This window comes from Lytechinus variegatus, chromosome 9 (genome assembly GCF_018143015.1).
Source record: "Lytechinus variegatus isolate NC3 chromosome 9, Lvar_3.0, whole genome shotgun sequence".
NCBI classification, from domain to species: Eukaryota; Metazoa; Echinodermata; class Echinoidea; order Temnopleuroida; family Toxopneustidae; genus Lytechinus; species Lytechinus variegatus.
In genome coordinates this window covers 20,065,026-20,088,841 of record NC_054748.1, presented here as the reverse complement: position 1 = coordinate 20,088,841, position 23,816 = coordinate 20,065,026, and the positions used below count along the sequence as shown (strand labels likewise).

Genomic DNA, 23,816 nt, shown 5'->3' with positions numbered 1-23,816 from the left:
ACAATATGAATTCTTTTCAATTTTTCGTCGGCTCCGACGCTTTGGACGATCTGCCGTCCCGATTCACCTATTTTCGACAAAGACCTCTCAGTGGTTCACAGCGATTTGACGGGCATTTTCAATACCATAATGCTGAATGCGTTCCCGTTGCAATTGTGAAAATGCGCCATTGTGCCTTTGGAAACGAACAGGATTTGGAGATAGATGTATAGGCAGTAGAGAGTTTCTCACCTCGACAAAGAACGATTCAAGTACACAGTAAATGTATTGAAATTCAAGTCAGATGACAATGAACAACTGGGAGGTCTTTGCTGAATATTGGTTAACCGGTCACCAATGTCGTCCCAAAGTTTCGGAACCGACGAAAATTTGTAAATGTGTCGCTTTTCCACTAGAGTCCAGGGGAAAAATGCTAATTTGATTCACCTATTATCGACAAAGACTTCTTGGTTGTCCTTTGTCATGAATGGCATTTGTCAATATATTTTCTATGTTCTTGAAAGCGTTCTGCGTCGGGGCGCAAAAGCTCCCCAATGATCTGTGTGAAAGATGTGTTTAGACAACACAAACGGAGTGTACTAATCGAGATGTTGACGTAACTAAATTTTCATAGGATCAATCGCAATTCTTTGTAAGACCGGGCCCAGGGCTCCATCTTACAAAGAGTTACAATGTTGATCCGATCACAACTATGGAAAGCCGACACAAGCATCATCTTCCATTTCCATAATTGAGATTGATCAGGTCAATCATTACTCTTTGTAAGACAGGGCCAAGGTTGGAAAAAGTTTACCATCACAAATTATGTTTGTCATATGTTTAGATCCTTCAAATGATTCCATAGTATAATCATTGAAAGGAATAGTTCACTTCGTCGAATCTGGAAATATACAAAAGATAAACCATCCAGTCATTTCGGCAATTATTCAAGCAATCGGAGTATTCTTTTCAAATACTATAAAAGTTGTTATCTACATTCAAAATCCGATAAAATAACAAGAATTGAACAAAATATGTCCTAAGCTTAATTGATGTTGGTTAAAATAAAATCCAATATCTTTGCTTGTTTTGTTGATGACCTATGTTGCGAATAATTACCGAAAGAATGATTTCCTGAAAAAATATAGTGCTTGTGCATATTATGACTGTAGGCAAGCTGACTATTCTTTAAAGAAAAAAAAAGAAGCATTCACAAAGGACTTGAGATAATTTCTATTACTTAAAAAGTTACCAATGTAAATATTTATAACAGATTAACAAACATCATATCTAAATGCCATACTGTAAATGAAACACATCGTATATCAAAATGGGACATCACGTTTTCATCAACACAGCGTGATTCCAGCACGTATACTGTATTATTGGAAAAAGATTTGTTGAAAATATATACATATATATATGTACCTATATATATATATATATGTATATACCCAGACAATAGTAACAGAATATAATAGTAGAGACCTGAGTGTTCATGTAAGTTTAAGGGATATACAAACGATGACTCTGAAAATGTGAGATATATAACATAAAACGTTTTCGTTTTATTGTAAAAACAATACTTAACCAGAAGCTTTAAGTACAAAGTACAACAAAGAGAATAGTAACCATGGAAACATGTACCTAAACTAGACAGAGTGCAATTATTAAAACAATGGCCATCGTTTGCATATGTGATAGCACATTATCTTTCAAATATTAATTGTGAAACTTTTCATATCCAAATGGACCTTCAAATGAATTGTTTAAAACGAAAATATCAGGGAAAAAATACCACAATCTTTCTCAAGTAATGTAACAGGCTGTGTTACATTTTGTATTGATAGTGTGGTGATGTTATCATGTTACATATAATACACCACGCAGACCAAATATTATACATAATACACAAATGATAGGTGTATACGTTCTCTCATCAACAATCAAGCTCTAATTTACATCTAAAAAATCGACAATATATTATCGATATATCGTTCGATGAATGTATTAACACAATCAAAACAAAACATATTTCGACAGATCCGTTACAGATAGATGCAAACATATTTAATGTATAACGATCGGATGAAGCAGCACAAATTTATATATACTACTCTATAAATATAAAAAACAAGGATTTTAACGCAAGCTTAACAATGAGCATTAAAACAATTCGAATAATGAACGAGGAGCACTAAAATCTGCTAATAATACTCATAAAAACACAAATCAAAGTTTTCAATTTCAAATTGAAGTTTCATAAATGTCAACCCAAACAATACACATAATTCATGCGAAAGAAAAAAAATAGTATAACCATGATGGAAAATATGAAACAGGAAATAAGCACTAATTAATGTGAAAAGAAACAAACAAATTTTATTTTCATTGAATAACGGATTAATCTTATATAGATTTACTTTCATTTACCACAAACAGAGTTACAATCTACATTATCTAAAAAAACATCATTGTACACTATATATATCTTAAGGGGTATGAAATATTGATAAGTTATCCAGGTTACATACAATACCTTCTGATCGACGAACAAAAAGTTAATTGATAGCGTATTGCAATCACGGATAAACTGTTATTATAAAACATTGAATGAAGAAAGAAAATCGACTGATTCATGATTATAAGAAGAAAAAACCCGAAACATATACCTCAAAAACGCGAGCAACAATAATTCAAATAGCCATTTTTGTTATTTTTTTCAATTGAGAAAAGAAGTCAAATTCGACTGAAATTCCTGCAGAATCATAGGAAACAACTTCGATTTGAAAAAAAATGCGAATAACGGGTCTGCAGTTCCAAGATAAATGAGATGATTTAACATATTTTAACGAAAATGTTTGAACGATGAAGCCAAAATATATTTCCCGGATATATTTACAAAGATTATAAGATAATACGTGGATATTGGCCCCCAAAATACATAATGCAACGTTGAAATGAAAAATAAAATCTGTACGCCGACTTGAAAACAAAAGGAGAACTGTAATTGAATGTTTGATCTAAACAAATATGTAGCTATTTAATGCATCATTAAATGTAAAGGCAAACATCAATTTTAGATGGATTAAAGATGATTTTTAGAAAAAGCAAGGTGTAAGGATGACGGAACAATGGTGTTAGGGCGGCAGACTAAGGTGTAAGGATGGCGGAATAATGTAAGGATGGCGGACTAATGTAAGGATGGCGGACTAACGGTTTGGGGATGGCGGACTAACGGTTTGGGGATGGCGGACTAACGGTTTAGGGATGGCGGACTAACGGTTTAGGGATGGCGGACTAACGGTTTAGGGATGGCGGACTAACGGTTTAGGGATGGCGGACTAACGGTTTAGGGATGGCGGACTAACGGTTTGGGGATGGCGGAGTAACGGTTTAGGGATGGCGGACTAACGGTTTAGGGATGGCGCACTAACGGTTTAGGGATGGCGGACTAACGGTTTAGGGATGGCGGACTAACGGTTTGGGGATGGCGGACTAACGGTTTGGTGATGGCGGACTAACGGTTTAGGGATGGCGGACTAACGGTTTAGGGATAGCGGACTAACGGTTTGGGGATGGCGGACTAACGGTTTAGGGATGGCGGACTAACGGTTTGGGGATGGCGGACTAACGGTTTAGGGATGGCGGACTAACGGTTTAGGGATGGCGGACTAACGGTTTGGGGATGGCGCACTAACGGTTTAGGGATGGCGGACTAACGGTTTAGGGATGGCGGACTAACGGTTTAGGGATGGCGCACTAACGGTTTAGGGATGGCGGACTAACGGGTTAGGGATGGCGCACTAATGGTTTAGGGATGGCGCATTAACGGTTTAGGGATGGCGCACTAACGGTTTAGGGATGGCGGACTAACGGTTTGGGGGTGGCGCACTAACGGTTTAGGGATGGCGGACTAACGGTTTAGGGATGGCGGACTAACGGTTTAGGGATGGCGCACTAACGGTTTAGGGATGGCGCACTAACGGGTTAGGATGGCGCACTAACGGTTTAGGATGGCGCACTAACGGTTTAGGGATGGCGGACTAACGGCTTAGGGATGGCGGACTAAGGTGTAAGGATGGCGCACTAATGGTTTAGGGATGGCGCACTAAAGGTTTAGGGATGGCGCACTAACGGTTAAGGGATGGCGGACTAAGGTGTAAGGATGGCGCACTAACGGTTTAGGGATGGCGCACTAAAGGTTTAGGGATGGCGCACTAACGGTTTAGGGATGGTGGACTAACGGTTTAGGGATGGCAGACTAACGGTTTAGGGATGGCGGACTAACGGTTTAGGGATGGCGGACTAACGGTTTAGGGATGGCGGACTAACGGTTTAGGGATGGCGCACTAATGGTTTAGGAATGGCGGAGTAACCGCTTAATGGGTGGTGGACAACCGGGATTTGGTAGGGGTAATCTTTAATAGTAGGTTGGAACCCAGTCATTGGGTCTATAATAATTATACCCGCCGTCTCGGTAGTAAGTCTGGTGATATTCACCCTGATAATGACTCTGGCTGTATTCACCCCGGTAATAATTTGTGACGTAATGTGGAAATTCTCTCCCGTTTGGTGCTGCGTGCACACCAACGTTGCAATGGGCGGAGCTTCCCAAATGCAAGTGACTGGTGTCAGTTGCAGCGGGTGCGGTGTACAGAGTGATATTTGGGGCGTGGCTTGAGGTCAATGTGTTGTCCAATGAAGCGGCGAACTCGGCAGCGTTGTAGAGCATCGTCAGCGGATTGGTTGATTGGGTTGCTGTGTGTGGATTTTCGCTGCCACTGCAACTATTCTGAGTTGGGTTGGCGTTGCTAGGCGGCGCTCGCTCGTCCGGAAGACGCCGATTTAAACTCCTACGTCGGTTTGAAAACCAGTTGTGAACTTGGGTTTTTGTCAAACCAGTTTTATTTGCAAGTTCCATCTCGAAAAGAAAAGAAAAAGAGAATATCAGTTGTGAAAGGAAAACACAAATATTATTTTGAGAATCAAGTCAGGACAATCATATAGCCTACTTTTAAAACGACTCAAATAACTTCTATTGTCCAACATAATTGCAATTTCATAGATATTACAAATGTGTTCCTACCTTTTGTTCTTTCTTGGGGAATTTTGTAACACTTTGGAAGTAATTCATGAGTGTTGCTCGTTGAGACGCTGAGAGGCTGTGCTTTATGCGATATCCCGATGGGCAGATGCTTTTTGGTGGCGGAAACCTTTGAAAGAGAGAGAGATAAGAAGGTGACCACCATCGAAGGGTGGTCGTGGCCGCGATGATATCAATTATGATGGTGGAGTTTCAAGCTGTGGTAGTGCTTCTGATGATGATGATAGTGGTAGCAATGGTTATGATAGTGGTGGTGGTAATGATCATGATGATAATGATGATGGTGATGATGTTGATGATGATGGTAATGATGATGGTGATGATGATGGTGGTGATGATGATGGTGGTAATGATGATGGTGATAATGATGATAATGATGATGGTGATTTTAATGGTGATAATGATGATGTTAATTGTGATCATGATGATGATGATGATGATGATGATGATGATGGCAATGATGATGACCATCATGGTGATGATGATGTTGGTAATGAAATTTATGATGATGTTTGTGATGAACAGTGGTGGTGAATGATGATGGTGGTGATGATGATGGCGGAGTTGCCAGTTGTGGTAAAGTACTGTTGATGGTGGTGGTGGTGGTGGTGATAATAATGATGATGACAGTACACGCTAAAAACTGAAATGTTAAATTTTAACATTTACTAAGTGTTGGATTCAGTAAGTGTTATTTTACACTTTTAAATGTTAGAAAATGTGACCAGTCGAGGGTCCGGACGTCTTGAAACGATCGAATAACACATTTCTAAATGGTATTTCAACATCACCCTGAATGGTAAATCATAGTGCATTGTGATTGGACCGTAGTTTGATAAAAAGTGACGTCGGATATCGTGGCGTTTATGCATTGCATGCATGCTGCATGCGATGCGCGGTCGAAATCCTAGCTCGGCTCGAGGTATCGTGTGCCGCATGACTTTTCAATCGCCTTTAATCAACGATTTTAATGGTAAGTATCCCCTCTTACTTGAAACAGTTTGATATTTTCATCAAAGTCTTGACTATTATTACGTGTTTGTTCCGAAAGTCTGGTCCGGGGGCCTGGTCCGGGGGTGGGGGATCTATAGTGATGATAATGATGATGGCGGTAATTTTAACGATGATGATGATAATGATGTTGATAATGGTAAGGGTGGTGGTGATGATGGTGGTGTTGATCAGACTGGTGGTGGTAATAATGACGATAATTTGATTGATTTTGATTTTGATTTTATTGTTTACTTCTGCAATTACATCATTCGTATATCATGATTTTCCATAACATAACAAACATAGTATATTGAGAACTTTTTTGGCATGAATCATAACTAAATATACTAAAATTATCATTACAAACAAAACTGATCTCATACCAAATTAGTTAACATTTACAATTTGCAGGAGAAGGATTGTCATCATAAGCAGATTGCTTGAAAAAATGACAACCCCAGGTTAGAACTCATTAATTAATATAATACATTAATACAGCAGAATCGATAAACAGTACATTTCATGAAAACAGCAGTAATGTAATTAGAGCAATGAAGATGGAGATGATAAGGATGAAGATGATGGTGAAATGGTGAAATAATAATAGTACTCGCATGCAGACTCGTTTAAAATAAAGTATGCCTATATAACATTCAATCCAACGGGGGGAGGGGTCCCGTGACACCATGATAGTATGTATTGTTTGCTACATTGCAGAAATTTACGCAGAATCACCTTCATTTTCCTAGCGAAACCTTTTTTTCGTGAAATTTCTCATGACCAACATAACCTTCAGTTTGTAGTGGAAACCTCATTTATTCATTTGATCATTTTTTTGCTTGTCAATTTTAAACCAGCACTCCCTGTTAGAAAAATTGCAGAACCATGGCCAATCCAACCAAAAGTTTTGGGAAATGAAGATTTCACACCATTTGATGATAAGAATTCTTATTACGGGGCTATTGAATGCACCGTGGATTTTTTCCTTGTGCTTCTCTGCATAATAAAACCAATTTGACATTAACATCCCTCTTCCATATGCATTATTAAATTCAGGGGCGGATCCATAGGATTTACAAAAAAGGGGCACATATTTGTCAACCTCCCCAAAACTTGTGTGACTTTCAAAGGGTGGGTGCACACTTGTGTAAGAACGGCAAATTTACATCGTTTTTGTTTATTCTGGTCCTCAAAGGGGGGACACGAGCCGGAGGTGCCCCACCCCCTGAAGCCGCCACTGATTAAATTTATGCTTTTATGACTGTCAGTTTTGACCCGCTCGTTTCGCATTCTCTAAATCATTACCATAGTCAATTTTTTTCCATCATAAAGGGACCTTTTTTTAACTCACCTTTCACGAATTCGATACTTGGATACTGACGTTAGAGGGCGTTTTAGATTTTTCTTCTGTATTTCAACAATGCATTCGTCCCATACGCCAATAAGATCAGAACCGTCCCGAAATGATCCATTCTGTCAAAGAAATTAGATAATTAATCCCCAGTATAAAAATAAATAAAGTCCTGACTTATCAATAATAAACGGGTCCGCCAAACGATTTTGAAAGTGTGTGGGGGGGCTGACCCTGCAAAAAACACATTCATATGGTATTTTTTATGTTTTTGTACACGGTTTTTGAAAAAAAGTGACAGGTGGGGGGGGGGGGCTGGATTCACCTAGCCCCTCCCTTTTTCGCGGCCCCTGATAAAGGCAGTTAAAAACTGCGACAAAGGGAACGCCTCTGTCAGTCTCGCTTGCATCATGCTGTCTTGGAAAACAACTAAGATGGATAATAACTAACATTTAATTCTTTTGGTAACAATATCCTAAGTTCGTTGACCTCAAATGTAGCTTTGAACTTGACTTCAATATCACTTGTCACAGACATCATTTACCTAATGTTACGTATTCACCCTCGAATAGTTTCACAGAGTGCTGAGCAGAATAACACGGATCCTTAAACTGATTTCCCCCCCCAAAAAAAAATATATATATAAATAAATAAATGAATTAATAAATAAATAAATAAAATAAATAAAATTTTAAAAAATGAAAAAAAAATAATGATTAAAAAAATAGACACGCGTTTTTTCTCATCTGTTTTGTCGGTTGTGCCTTGCTTCACTACATCTCCTCTTGGGAGAAAAAAATTAAAGTTCAAAACTCCTCAAAACAAACGGATTTCATGAACACCGAGCACGAAGTTCCTCACTAGGACAATGTCAAAGAATATGAATTATTATTTTCAAACAAAATGTCAACCTACCTCGATCAAATGACACGCATGCTGGTAGTTCCCCTTCGTCTTTGCGTTCATGATCTCGACGCGGAGGAGGAGCTCGATCTCGCGGTAATGCTCGATGAAGCCCGCGAACACGCCTTCGAACAGCGAGTCGATCTCCGCCCATCGCCCCGCCTCCATGAGTTTTTTGCACACGGTACACGCAAGGCTGATGACCGTGTGATCGGGAGGGCTGTATTTATCCAGTGAGATGTTGTACAACAGAGCGTCCATGTATCTCTGAACGTCAATATTTATTTCTGTTAATTTGGAGAGAAGGGGAGATAAAACACTTTAATATCAATTTTACGATTAACATTCATTCTCCCGCGCAGTGAAAATCTAAAAATCCAGCTTTTTCCAAGGAGGGGGTTTGACCAAGAAATTTGAAAAGAAAGAAAAAAAAATAAGAGGCTTCACTATACATCAAATGAAGGTCGATAATTTTGGTACCGAATTTTTTTCTACAAGCATAAAAAAGGGTTTACTAAAAAGTGAAGGTAAATTGGGGTTGGCTCAAAAATGTAAGTCATTATTTGGGGGGCTTGGCAGCCCAAGGTAAACCCCCTACCCCCCGGTAGTCCGCCACTGATCAGCCAATCTCATGACGATTTACAAGTAACGTTAAGGGAGGGGGCGATCTATTATTGTCATACAGTGTTGATTCAGAGATACAAGGCCTATCTAGATATCTTTTTGATGGCCCTTTTTTTCTCCCTTCCTTTTATTCCCCCGCCCCTTTTTTCCCTCTAGCTCTCTTATATTTTCACTCTGGTATAAACCACACGGGTGCATGGCCTGGGGCCCGTTGCAGAAAGAGTTGCAATCAATCGCAACTCTAAAAATCATGCGCAACTTGATTTTCAACCAATCAACAGCGCGCATTTGGGACTTGCGATTGATTTTTTGGCTTGCGTTTAAACGCAGCTCTTTCTGCAACGGGCCCCTGATATGTCGAGCGAATTGAGAGAGCTACGCGACTTATTCTTTCATCTCTCTTCCCTTTTCTTCCCTCTTTTTTCCCCTCTTCACTCCTTGAAAGAAATAGGGATGTTCGCCCTCGGTAACACCGGGGTAACACCGCCCCTGAATATTACATATCATATGCCTTTCCTCAGCCAAGACCAAGATCAAGACCAGTGATTAGTGAAATATACTTGTCAAATTAGGTGCATAGCAGACCAACAAAAACGATGTCGATTCTTGTTCTTACGACGAAAATGTCGAGAAAGATAAATAAGACATGACCATGGCTGCAATCGCCAAACGTGTACCTATTACTTGTACTATACTGTAAGGCCTAATTAGGTCTACGAAGCTATACTCAAACATTAATGATTGCAGAGGACCGACGTCAATATACTTGTTAACTGGTTAATTCTAATTTATGTAGATTAAATTGGCATAAATGTTAGGACTTCTTGGAATTTATGTTGTTAGTAATGTAACTTACCTGCCATCTTAGTTGATTCCATTTCATTCGTTCTTCATACAGATCAAAGCGAACACGTGTTGTAGAAAGGGATAGAAATCACACCAACCCGTAGTTTTCAAACTCTCACATGTAGGATGCGAAGTTGATGCCTATTCAGTTACACCAACGAAATCACTCCTAACCGACCAACGGTCTGTCATTGCAAACAGTGCTATCGCTTTGATCGGTTTGGAGCCATTGTGACTGACGCATAATCGCATCACATTTCTCGATTACAGAAAACAGGTGTTTTAATGGCGGTGGCCGCGCAGTGACTCCATTGTTCCCCGGTGAAATCTGCGATTGTGGTTTTCGCGCATTCGAATTCCACACGCGCGCGTTTACACTAATTATCAATTTCGGCTTTTAAAGATGTCGTCTGCCCATTATTGATAGGCCTAATTACAATTTTGTTTTGTTTATCTGTCTTATTTACCGATAGTCCGATAGTCTTTAACGATTTTCGGTTTAAAATAAAAAGTTCATCTCTTTTCTCCTTTAATTTACTATGAACGTTGTTGCATTTGATAATAGTCAAACTTTGTGGCAAAAAACGGATGATTTGAACAATCGGAAGGAAATAATTTTTTCGGATTTTGAAAGAATGTTGGTGTTCAGGGTGAGGGGGGGGGGATCCTCCACCCTCCCTGCCTTTCTCTCTCTATATATACTCTTTCTAGTTTCTAGTATACCTTTCATTCTTCTTCTTCTTTCTTCCCTTCATCATTATCATCTCCTCATCCTTTTTTCCTTCTTATTCTCCTTCTTCTTCACCTTCTTCTAACTCCCTCGTTTTCTTCATTTTCTCCTGTTATTTTCACTTTAAACTTTTCGGGGATGGTCGTCTCCTATCCCCCCTTCTTTCCTGCATGTGGCGCCACCCCTGGTACATTTAAAAAAATACATTAAAATGCATTAATTAGCATTTTAAGAGTTCGAACAGTGGCTGCACTCAAATTGCCGATTTTCAGTACTAAGGGGGTGTTGCAAGTAAAGACTTGCGTTCAATTGCAAATTTTCTGTTGCAATTTTTACAACTGATAGATCGATGCTAGCTGTAGCAAATCAGATTAAACTTCTTGTTTTAAGGTGCAGATTAGCAATCAAACTACTAATTTGCAATTAACTGCAAGACCTATGATTGATTAAGGGACTAAAAAGTGACTTGCAATTGATCGTAAGTTTCTTGCAACACCCCAATCATGCCAATAGAGTGCTTGATGTGAAACCATGTCATCTACTGTTATTAACACTTAAAAAAACATAAGCCCCTAAAGGCCATCGCGCAGCGCGGTTACATTTCGTAATTCAGGGGAGCGTTTCATGAAAGGACTTGTCGGACGTTTTATCTGACAAGTCCCATTTTATCCGACAGTTACCATAGGAACAGAGCCTCTCAGCATAGGTCCATGCTCTCAGCCTATCAAAATCATGGAAAGATGTCAGATCTGACAACTTGTCGGATGAAAATATTGAAGAAACGCTCCCAGAAGGTTCTTTATTCCGAAGGTACGTAATTCCGAAACAGGTAAATTGCCTATATACCTCGATGTTCGTTAATCCGAAAACGAAAAAGGGTTCGTTAATCCGAGCATTTGTGGCATAATTCCGAAGGTTCGTTAATCAGAAAAGGAAATGAGAGTCGTAATTCCGAAGGTTCATTAGTCCGAAAACGAAATGAGGTTCGTAATTCCGAAGGTTCGTTTGTCCGAAAACGAAATGATCAACGAACCTCATTTCGTTTTGGGATAAACGAACCTTCGGTACTACGAACCTCATTTCGTTTTCGGACTTACGAACCTTCGGAAATACGAACCTTCGGAATTACGAAGCTTCGGAATTACGAATGTATGCGGCTGTTATTAACACTTCAAAAAAAAAAGTAAGCGCCTAAAGGCCATCGTGCAGAGCACCTTACGACTGGTCCACGATTCGGTTTTGGAACAAATCGCATTAACATATTTTCTGATAACGTCAATGAATAGTGTATTTTTATTTGAAGCCATATTTCCTTTAAATACATTAATATAACCATTTTTGATGATTCTAGGCCTTTATTTTGTTGTAAAACCCAAATCAGTTTAAATTCTTGGTCAATCGTATGATTGATATGACGTTACTAGAAGTCGCGTTCATTCCATTTAGGATTGTAGTCACAGATTTGAACATAGGTACGGAGCCATCGACTTAACGACATGGTGAGATACGTTTTTTCGTCCAGTCGACTTAAAAAAGATTTTATGTCGACATGGCGGGATATTTTATCTAGCCAAGTCGACTTATAAAAGGTTATATGTCGACTTGGCGAGATAACGTATCTCGCCAAGTCGACATAATAAGGTTATTATATCAACATGGCAAGATAAAGTATCTCGCCATGTCGACTTATAAAACATTTTTTGTTGACATGGCGAGATACGGTATCATGCCAAGTCGACTTATAAAACATTTTATGTCGACATGGCGAGATACGGTATCTTGCCAAGTCGACTTATAAAACATTTTATGTCGACATGGCAAGATACCTTATCTCGCTATGTCGACATATAACTTTTTATAAGTCGACTTGGCGAGATAACGTATCTCGCCATGTCGATATAATAAGGTTATTATGTCGACATGGCAAGATAAAGTATCTCGCCAATTCGTCAAGTCGATGGCACTTTCAAGGCTCGGTATACATGGGTACACTACGTATGATGATTTAGAACATTATGCAGTAAGATATTCCATGTCTCAATCAATTACATTCTATACTACGTTTTTTACTCCAATATCGGCTCGCTGACTCATCGTAAGGTAATGTATGCGGTGGCGTTTAAACATGAAAAGTGTGGTCACTATACAAACTCCTGATTCTATTGATTTACATGTAGCACTCTATTTTTTTATAATGTAAGCAAACGAAAAACAGATTGTAATTTCCATCAAACTATTATTGAGTGATAGACGCCTCTTCTGTCAAATTATTGCTAATTTATTGAAGAAAATTCCCCCAGTGTGTCTTTAGAATTAAAGGGGAAGTTCACCCTGACAAGAAGTTTAATGTAAAATAGCAGAAAAATAGCAGAAAACAAATAAAAAATATTGCCGAATGTTTGAGAATGAGGACGACAAGAACACACTTGTCGAATTGTCGAGATGGGGGGAGGGGGTGCTTTTCAGGACCACACTTGGTGTACATGGTGTACCATAAAACCTAACTATTCTTCTTCGCCATGGAAACCTTCAGAAGTTACATAAACAGGATAGGTATATACAATTGATGCGAGGGTGAAGCGCCAGTGGAAATAGAATTGAGATTTCAGACATAAAAACGGGACATTCTAAGCACTTTCCTAATCATGCACATGTAGTTATATAACTATGCGTACAATTGTTGCTAGCACGGAGCGCAGAATTAACAAAATTTACAGGATACTCTATTCATATTACGTAAATCAGTAAAAGGATCGGTAATTGGAAATCTTTCTTCATTTATAATTTGAACGTGGAGCGCGAGCAGAAAATTTTTGAAATTCCGATCTGAAACTTTATAATTCAAGCACACTTGAAAAAAGCTCAATTTATATCCATACTCTGGGCATTCTAAATGTTTATTTTTCTCATGAAAATCAATAAAGCCAATGCAAAGAGCGAGCTGAAAATATTTGATATTCCGATCTCAAAAAGGGTCCACTTAAGCACTATTTCAAGCACTGTGTATGAAATTCTGAAGTGTGTGTTGGGGGGGGGTTCCTACGAAATGTTGTTCATTTTCATTACATTTCTGTCATTTATCATACCACATTTCAACACACGCGGCACCCCCAAGTAAAAACTTGAGGGTGCTTAAGCACCCAAGAACCCCGCTTCCCAGTGCCATAGTTACAGATTAAGACCTACTACTTCGAATTTATTTAATGAGAATTAGTATCCCTTCCACATAATAGGGATTTTTTTCGCACCAGATCGAGAACTCATTAAAAAACACGGTAAATGTATTGAAAGTGCCCTTCTGAAAAAAAAAACAGTTGTGGGGCCTTTGTCGCAAATTGGTGAACCCGGTGGGTGTTTCATAAAGCTGTTCGTAAGATAAGAGCGACTTCAATAATAATAATAATAATAATAAACACAGCATTTATTATGCGCCATCTATCTAGTGAACTCTTCCGAGGCGCAGAGGGATTGGGAATTACAGATCAAATAATTTGCATATGTATGGGTGCATGAATAAATGAAATTAGTTAACAATATTTAACAAAAATAAGAAGAAAACAGATAAGATTTTAGGTATTTTTTAAATGCTTCAAGTGATTCTGCTGATCGGATCGTCAGTGGAAGAGCATTCCAGAGAGATGGAGCTGATGAGGCGAATGCCTTTTCTCCCAGAGTTAAATTCGTTCTTTGTACATTTAGCTGTTTATTAGTAGAGGATCGGAGATTTCTTACGGGAATGTATTCAGAGATTAGATTTTGAAGGTATAAAGGAGACTGACCATGCAATGTTTTCCATGTGTGGAGTAGGTTTTTAATTCTATTCTTTTAGATACCGGTAACCAGTGAAGATTTTTGAGAATTGGAGTGATATGGGTGAAACGAGATGTTCCACTGAGGACCCGAGCAGCAGAATTTTGAGCACGTTGCAGCTTGGCAAGTTGATACGATGTGATCTTAAACAATAAAGCATTTCCATAATCAATACGAGATATTACATATGAGTGAATCACAGATGCTGCAACTTTAGATGACAGAGATTTCCTTATGCTATGAATATTATTTTAAGTATACTGATCGGCAAGTAGCTGTGATGTGTGATGACATTGACAGCTCAGAGTCAAAATGAACACCGAGATTCCTACAACTGGACACAGATTGTACTTCAACACACCCAATGCGTATTGACTTAATACGGACCTTAGCACACAGGCTTTTAGAGGCAAAAATCATAAATTTACTCTTATCATCATTCAGTTTCAGTTTATTCTTTGTCATCCATGCCCTCATATCATCAATACAAGCTTCAAGTTTACGTCTAGAAGAGGCCTCACTTAAAGGATCCGATGGATCGAACGGTGTGTAGAGCTGGGTGTCATCTGCGTAAAGATGTATGCTGATGCCGTGTAATCTTGCAATCTTGGCAAGAGGGCTTGCATAAATACTGAAGAATGATGGGCCCAGGACGGATCCTTGCGGCACTCCGTACGGAAGTTCAGATTCAGATGACACACAATCGCCGATCCTAACAATCTGCGAGCGGTTGCTTAGATACGAAGAAATCCATGCGAGTGCAGATCCAGTCAAGCCTATCGAACAGAACCTTCTGATTAGAATATCTTTGTCGATGGTGTCGAAGGCTGCCGACATGTCGAGAAGGACCAAGAAGACAGCCTGCTTCTGGTCAAGTGCTTGAATGATATCATTGTGAACTTTGACAAGGGCAGATTCAGTGCTATGATGCTTCTTATAAGCTGACTGGAGCGGTTCACAAAGATCATTCTGTTCCATGTAATCTTGAAGACGCTGGGCTACAACTCTTTCCAAGACTTTTGAAATAAACTTGAGATTGGACACCGGTCGGTAGTTCTTCAGGTTTTCCGCGTCCAGTCTTGGCTTCTTCAGAATAGGACGAACAACAGCTTCCTTGAACGAATCGGGAAAAATGCCTGTTTCCAGTGACTTATTTATGATAAGTGTAATGCTTGGCAGAACAAGATTTAGATGTTTTTTTCAGAATCCACGTAGGAACTGGATCCTGTGAACTAGAAGTGGATGGAGAATTATTAATAATCCTCTTTACTTCCTCCTCAGTAGCCAAATCAAAGGTGTCAAGATGTTCATCTTTCCCAGCAGAATGATCAGTTATTATATTAGTGCCAGCTACCATTTCAGCATCAAGCTCTTCTCGAATGTCCTTAATCTTTGTGGAAAAGTATAGGCAAAACTTTTCCGCAAGTTCTTGGTCATTGCGATGTGCAGGTAGAATAGATTTGACGCGATTGTGAAGCATCTTGTCTATGACTCTGTACACTTCTCTTTGTCCACAGCACTCTGAGATCTGCTTCTCGTAATAAGAGGCCTTTGCATTTTTTACCATGTCCCAGACAACCTGGCGTTGAACTTTGAATCACTGTCTCCACTTCAAGTCTGGTCTTTCGCCACTTCCTTTCTAAACTCCTCCTCAGCTTCTTTGCCTCAGTGATTACTTCCGAATACCAAGGATTTGGCGGGTGTGTGGCAACAACACAACGCTTAACGGGAGCATGCTTGTCAAGAATATCAGAAAGAGTTCCGTCGTATTGATCGATCAACTTGTTGATGTCAGTCTCTGGTTCCTGAAAGAGGTCAGATGAGTCGAGGTCTTTAGCGAAGGCATCATGATCTATTGCTTTCAGTTTCCGGTACACTATTTCTTTACGACCTGATATGGGCTTACAGATCTTAAGGTCACAGTGTACAGCTGCATGATCACTAAGGAAGGTAGATACCTCTACTGACTTAACAATGTCCTCATCGCTTCTACATAAGATGTAGTCCAAGATGTGCCCACTTGTATGTGTAAAGTCACATACATTTTGAAGAAGGTCATGAGATTTCAGCATGTCAGCAAATTTCTTGGTTTCAACATTCGCTTGGTCATCCCAGTGTATATTGAAGTAACCGGCTATCACAAGCTTAGAAGGGGAAGTTGATAAGACAGATAAGTAATCAGCAAAGTCCTGGAGAAACATAGATGTTGTTGTCCTATTCCTTCGACTGTATGGTGGCCTATAGATCACTATCAACTTAACAGAGACCGAAGAGCCATTCTCAGGCAAGATATCACAGGACATACTTTCAAAACTGGCGAAAGTATGAGTCGATGATGTTACGAGGTTGAGTGAATCTCGATGAATAACAGCAATTCCTCCTCCAGTACGATTCAGACGAGGGGTATGCAAGAACTTATATCCTGGAAGCGTAAGATCAGCTATGACTTTACTGTGTTTTTCTCCATTTGACAACCATGTCTCTGTTAAACATGCAATATCAAAGTCATGTTCAATGAAGTAGTCAGTCAAAAGATCGGCCATATTACTAACAGACTGTGCGTTGATAAGACAAAGCTTGCAGCTCTTCTTCTGGTCATCTAAGAAGATCGGTATTTTGTGAATTGAGTTTGGTTCCATTGGAAGAGAGTTTGCATTCATCTTTCTTTTGACACCACCTCTGGTCCCTCTCACTGTGGGGTTCTTAGCGTTGATACCAAGGGACTTGACATTGGCCCAAACATCAGAAGAAACGTAGCCATTATGATTAAGATCCAAGAGGGCTGCTCTGCTGTACCGTATTCTTTGCGGGGATCCCAATTCATCATTCCTAAGACATCTCAACCCATCTATATTTATTGGGCCAGGGTTTGCCTCAATATCTCCTGCGACTAGTAATGATACATTAAATGTTGCAGTAGAATTGCTGTAGTAGTATATTCTCTTTCCATTGTACTTGAGTGGGTGTGATGTACTATTAACTCCATTCAATGTTGAGGAGATTGACTTTGGGGGAAAATCCTCAATGAAAGGACCGCACAAGAAGAGAAGGAGCAGTATACTGAGGAATCCCATTGTTGAATTCTGAGAAGAATGAGTAGATAATCAGAGCACTAATTCCACTATTGTAGGTCCAACTTTTCACAACAATGCGACATAGAAGAAAAGAACACAGTGTACATGACTGAGCAGCAAGGCAATATGGCTTCTATCAGCTATTACAGTCCAAGTGAGCAAGATGAAAATAAGACCAAGGAATAATTGATGTTCTACGATGAAACCTAGTCCAAACTTTGTCCAGCAGGTTCTAAGATGTATAACTGACAATCTGATAATATACATAACATATACAGAACAATATATTCCTTTCAAAATACTGTTAGAAGAGAGAGCTTCCAGAGCTGCTCCTCCCTCATTGAGCGCTATGGTAAAAAAAAAAAAAAAAAAACTTCAAGAACGAGTAGTGATCCTTTCTTGTAGTGAATGGTATACCCCAAAAAGTTCATTGAAGATGGTGTGGCGCATAAGAAAGGATCACCAGTCGTTCTTAAAGTCGCTCTTAACTTACGAACAGCTTTATGAAACGGACACCGGGACAGTAGTTTCGTCTTTAGTTCTGGAGCTGACGAACAAAGGTAAATGTGTCGTTTGTCCCGAGTCGGGGACATAACTGCCGTTTTCTTTCACAAATTTTCGACAAAGACTTCTTGGCTTCTCTGTGTTATGAAGGGCATCTGACAATACGTTCAGAGGCGTCGATTATGGGGGGGGGCAGGGGGGGCGATCGCCCCACCAATGAAAATATTGGGGGGCAAACATATCATTTTGCCCCCCCAATAATTCCGCATGTGCTAAAAGTAAAATAAGATTGTAATGTTACACAGAAATCAGCAAGCGAGATTGAGATACACAACTCGTTCTTCGTCTAAAATCGTGCTCAAAATGTCCACTTTTCAGATTGGAATATCAAAAAATTTCAGCTCGCACTTCGCGCTCGCATCATTTTTGTAACAAAAACCCATACTTTCCATGATTAAATAGGTGAATATGGTCCCGTTTTCAGTTCTAAACCTCAAAAGAACTCCCACTTCGATTTGCAATAATCTTTTGTTGGATATATCATGTATATATATATATCTTGTTCTTTATTAAAAACGTCCATTAAACTCAATTTTTTTTCCAGATCATCGAAATATCAAAATTTTCAGCTCGCGCTTCGCATTAATCTGCTGGTGAGATATATATGTATATATATATATATATATATATATATATATATATAGTGTGTGTGTATATATATATACATATATATATGTACACATATATATAGGCATATGTGTGTGGGTGAGATCGAGCGCCTTTGGAAAATTGATTCATGATTTTGCCCCCCCAATCTGAAAAATGGATCGACGCCCCTGAATACGTTTTCTATGTTCTTGAATTCGTATTGCGTCGTCTAGCAAAAAACAACCCTAGTGCCTTTAATTCAGCAGGGGATTCTTTCGTTGCGTCAAATCTTCATTCATTGAGTAACCGAAGAGTTTGAAATCGGGGGCGTACATCTCGTACAATTTAAGGAGATATTCCTTGGAAATCGTTTTGTAATACTTGGTGAATATTTCTTCGGTATTGCTCGTGTTCCTGGTTGATTCTTTGAAGTGGACAAGGTGATCGATCTTCAGGTATCTTAAGATGTTCTTCGAGTCTTCTTTCCCAGTTTCCAACTTCCCGATGTAATCATAATGCATGTTACACGGGAGAACCATTTGATAGATCGGCTTCCAGTGCCCATCCATGTTGTTCTTCGCCTCTTTATCTGTGATAAATCGAACAAACTCCGCGAACGTCACGCCCACCCCAGTTTCGAGTTCCTCCTTGGATGGGTTATCCCTGTAGCGTTCGATGATTCTTCTTCCGTAGGACTTCTGGAACACTTTATTGTCCTCTTCAAGTTTGTTCCTGTACGCGGAAAGGATGCGCGCAAGAGGATCGCGCACGAACATGAAGGTGGTGTAATTACTGTTCAGACGGTACTTGATCTCCTCTGGACTGTACTCGCCGAGTTTCTTCAAGCTCGGATCGTGCGCTCTCCATCCGGGTATTTCCTCAACAGTTTTAAATTTTCCCTTCAGAACGAGAAACGCACTCTTCCAGTGAGTCGACCCGACCTTCGATATGAAGCCATACATTATTCTGTACTTATCGTCGACAATGTAAGGCCATAGCAATCCTTTCTTATTGTTTATGATGTGAGTCAGGTTTAGTTTCAGTGATGGGTTCTTGCTACACTCGTCCCGCAGGAGCTGCTGTCGTAGAGCTTGTCTCTCTAACCAGGCACCAACTGATGCCTCCGTTTTTCCTTCATCCTTAAGTGAAACCTGGAATTTAATCATCAAGATCAAGCAAGTCATAATGGACGGCACCAACGAACGTAGAGGGCGTGAACACTTTAAGTGCTTACGTCGTCTACGTTCATTGGTCTGCGAACAACGCCTTGACCATGAAATATAAAATAACAATTATTGTAAGATTGGTGATATTAATTATAGATCAATATCCATACGTCCTGTAACCATATACGTTGTATATATCAATATTTCCTATCCATACAGTACGGTGATATATCAACGCATACATTCGTAATTCCGAAGCTTCGTTATTCCGAAGGTTCGGATATTCCGAAGGTTCGTTATTCCGAAGGTTCGTCATTCCGAAGGTTCGTTAATCCGAAAACGAAATGAGGTTCGTAATTTCGATGGTTCGTTAGTCCGAAAAGTAAATGATTAACGAAACTTATTTCGTTTTCGGACTTACGATTCTTCGGAACAACGAACCTTATTTCGTTTTCGGATTAACGCCCCTTCGGAACATCGAACCTTATTTCGTTTTCGGATTATCGAACCTTCGCAATAATGAACCTTCGGAATAACACCACAAATGTTCAGATTAACGAACCATTTTACGTTTTCGGATTAACGAACATCGAGGTATAGGCAATTTACGTGTTTCGGAATTACGAACCTTCGAAATAAAGAACTTTCGGAATTACGAAGTGTAAGGGTGTATCAATATTTCATCTACTACAGTGCGTATCAAAAAAAACGGGACAGATTTGAAAAGTCTATAAAATTTTAGTTTCAAATTATTATTTCTATATTTTGGTGTTAATAGGTGCTCTAAGGTCTGGTCTTTCAAATGCTATTAAAAAAAAATAGTTTCGTTCATGCTTGAGCGAACACGGGACGTTTTTGTTGGGGGTTCAAAAAGAGGCTTGCGCCAGAATTGCAGAATATGAGTAATATGATGATCGGACTTTTTGCTTATTAGCAGACTTCCTCTTAACCTTTTCATTATCTTTGCCATAATTTTCAAATCATGCGGTCAAAATTCATTTTCAGATCTATTTATTTGCTTGAATTATTCTGTTATTTCTTTTTAATATGCTCTCTGTTAGCTTTGAATATTCCTTCTTCAAGCTAATTTTTTTTTCAACTGAATTATGGGAGAGCATGGATTTTTTTATTCAAATCCTTTCATTATGTGCTACAAAGATTATGGTGCCTTTTGAACAAAGCCACACAGATGGGTGGGTGCTCGGGTTGCTCCCCCCCCCCATTAAAAAAATCATGACCAAAAAAAGTGGACAGGAAATAAAAGGACAGATAGAAAGTAAAATATGATATTATTTTCTGAATATTATGTCAAAATCTATCACAAAATTTGATATTGTAATTAAAAAAGTGGGAATATTTGCGTGCTCACTTCACTCGCTCACAACTTTTTAATACATTTTACCCGATCTGCCATATCTAGCTCCTTCAAAATTGACTCAATACACCATTGTCATTGAAAGACATGAATCCCTTACTGTGTTTCCTGTCAAGCAATTAAACTTGGTCAAGGAATTAATGACCCATTGAAAAATAAATTCATGTCTTTTAGAGGTACATAACATTATTTGTTTCACATAATAAAACGATTTTAATAATCACAAGTTTTCCCAATTAATCATTCAAATCTTCTTGCTTGGGTTGACAAAAAAATCTTCTTTTCTCAGTTACTTATGAAGGAAAATTAAAAGGTAAGAGAATATTAAATGAAAAAACGAAATATTCAATTAAATAAATAACTTTGTAAATGAAATTTGAGAGCATAATTCGAAAATTGTGGCACAGATAATGAAAAGGTCAAGAGAAAGTCTCCTGATTAGCAAGAAGTCTGATCATTGTATTACACATATTCTGCAATTCTGGCGCAAGCCTCTTTTTGAACCCCCAACAAAAATGTCCCGTGTTCGCTCAAGCATGAATAAAATTTATTTTTTTAAATTGCATTTTAAAGATAAGACCTTAGAGCATCTATTAACACCAAAATATAGACATCACTATTTCAAACAAAAATTTTATAGACTTTTCAAATCTGTCCCGTTTTTTTTGATACGCACTCTAGTATCCATATGTTGTGCATCAATATATCCCATATGTATACATCATTGTGTCACATCCTATATCTATACTATATCCTGACGTTAGTCTTCTACGGCCTAAATGCATATACCTCTACAGAAATTTAAGCGTGCCGCTTGCCAGTAACTAGCATGCGACTAGCAGGGCGCTCGCTAGTACATGCTAGCGAACAGTCCCTGCTCGCTAAAAGATCGCTTAAAGGACAAGTCCACCCCAACAAAAACTTGATTTGAATAAAAAGAGAAAAATCCAATAAGCATAACACTGAAAATTTCATCAAAATCAGATGTAAAGTAAGAAAGTTATGACATTTCAAATTTCGCTTATTTTCAACAAAATAATTTTATGAACGAGCCAGTTACATCCAAATGAGAGAGTCGATGATGTCACTCACTCGCTATTTCTCTTGTATTTTATGATATGAAATATGAAATATTTATATTTTATCGTCATTGTCATGTGAAATGAAGTTCCATTCCTCCCTGAAGCCGTGGAATTCCATTATTTTAACATCTTGTGCTTCAGGCAAGGAGGTCCTAATCATCAAATTCCTAAAAATTGAAATATTGTATAATTCAAACAATAAAAAACAAAAGAAATAGTGAGTGAGTGACATCATCGACTCTCTCATTTGGATGTAACTGGCTCGTTCATATAACTATTTTGTTAAAAATAAGCGAAACTTTGAAATGTCATAACTTTCTTATTTTACATCCGATTTTGATGAAATCTTCAGCATTGTGCTTGTCTGATTTTTCTCTATTGATTCAAATCAACATTTTTCTGAGGTGGACTTGACCTTTAACTATTACTCTGCACGCATATTACACGCTTATTAAGCTAGCCGCATGCTAGTTACTAGCATGCCGCAAGCTTGCGCAAGCTAGTCGCACGCTTGCCGCAAGCTTGAAAATTTCTGTAGGGTTATACGTCTACATATCAGATACGTCGTATATCCATACATTGTACATCAATATTTCTTATATCCATACGTCTCATATCACAGTTATATTCAAACAACCTATATCTATACGTGTTTAAATGTCCAAACATCGTAAATCAATGTGTCTTGTTTTTCTGTACGTCCTAACGTATATCCTATACGTCCAATATCTACATGCTTCTTGTATATAAGTTGTATATCAATACTTCTTATATCCTTACTTCTTATACAGGAGCCGCGGAAGCGGGGGGCGGGGGGGGGGGGTCAGCACCCCACACTTTTTCCAAAACCGTGTACAAAAACGTAAAAATTACCATGTGATTGTGATTTTTTGCATGGTCAGTCCCCCCCCCCCTTGAAAACCGTTCCGCGGCCCCTGTTATATTCGTTCGTCCTATATCCATACATTATATGTCCACGCGTTCTGTATCTACACGTCCTATCATATAAGTCCAATATCTACATACTTCTTCCATAATTATGGTATATCATTATTTCCTATATCCATACGATTATGCCCAATATTCATACGTCTTATATCAACAGTTCTACACCCATGCGTCCTATATCCATAAGTCTTTTATCCATAAGTCTTATATACATGCGTCCTATATCCATAATTCTTACATCCATGCGTCTTATATCTGTACATCCTAACATATATAATTTACTCCCAATATCTACATGCTTCCTATATCCATATTAAGTTGTATATCAATACTTCTTATATCCAGACGTCTTGTATCAATTATTCCTATCCATGCGTCTTACATCTGTACGTATCATATACGTCCAATATCTACATGTTTTCTATATCCAAAAGTTGTATATCCATACTTCTTATATCCAGACGTCTTATATCAGTTATTCCTATCCATGCGTCTTATTCTTCCAAACATATATCATATACGTCCAATATCTCCATGCTTTCTATATCCATAAGTTGTATATTCAAACGTCGTATATCCATGCTACTTATAGGTAAGTCCTAATGTATACATTCTATACGTCCAGTTACATACTTCTTATATCCATGTTGTATATCTGTATATTAATACTTTTTGT

General features: G+C 38.6%; 1 protein-coding gene across 1 annotated transcript; it reads right to left on the bottom strand.

Moving 5' to 3' along the window:
* Positions 1-18,823: 18,823 nt before the first annotated feature.
* LOC121421880 (carbohydrate sulfotransferase 11-like) lies at positions 18,824-19,753 on the bottom strand. Its single transcript, XM_041616681.1, has one exon. The coding sequence runs from the start codon at positions 19,751-19,753 to the stop codon at positions 18,824-18,826; it is 930 nt and encodes a 309-aa protein (XP_041472615.1).
* Between the last annotated feature and the right edge of the window lie 4,063 nt (positions 19,754-23,816).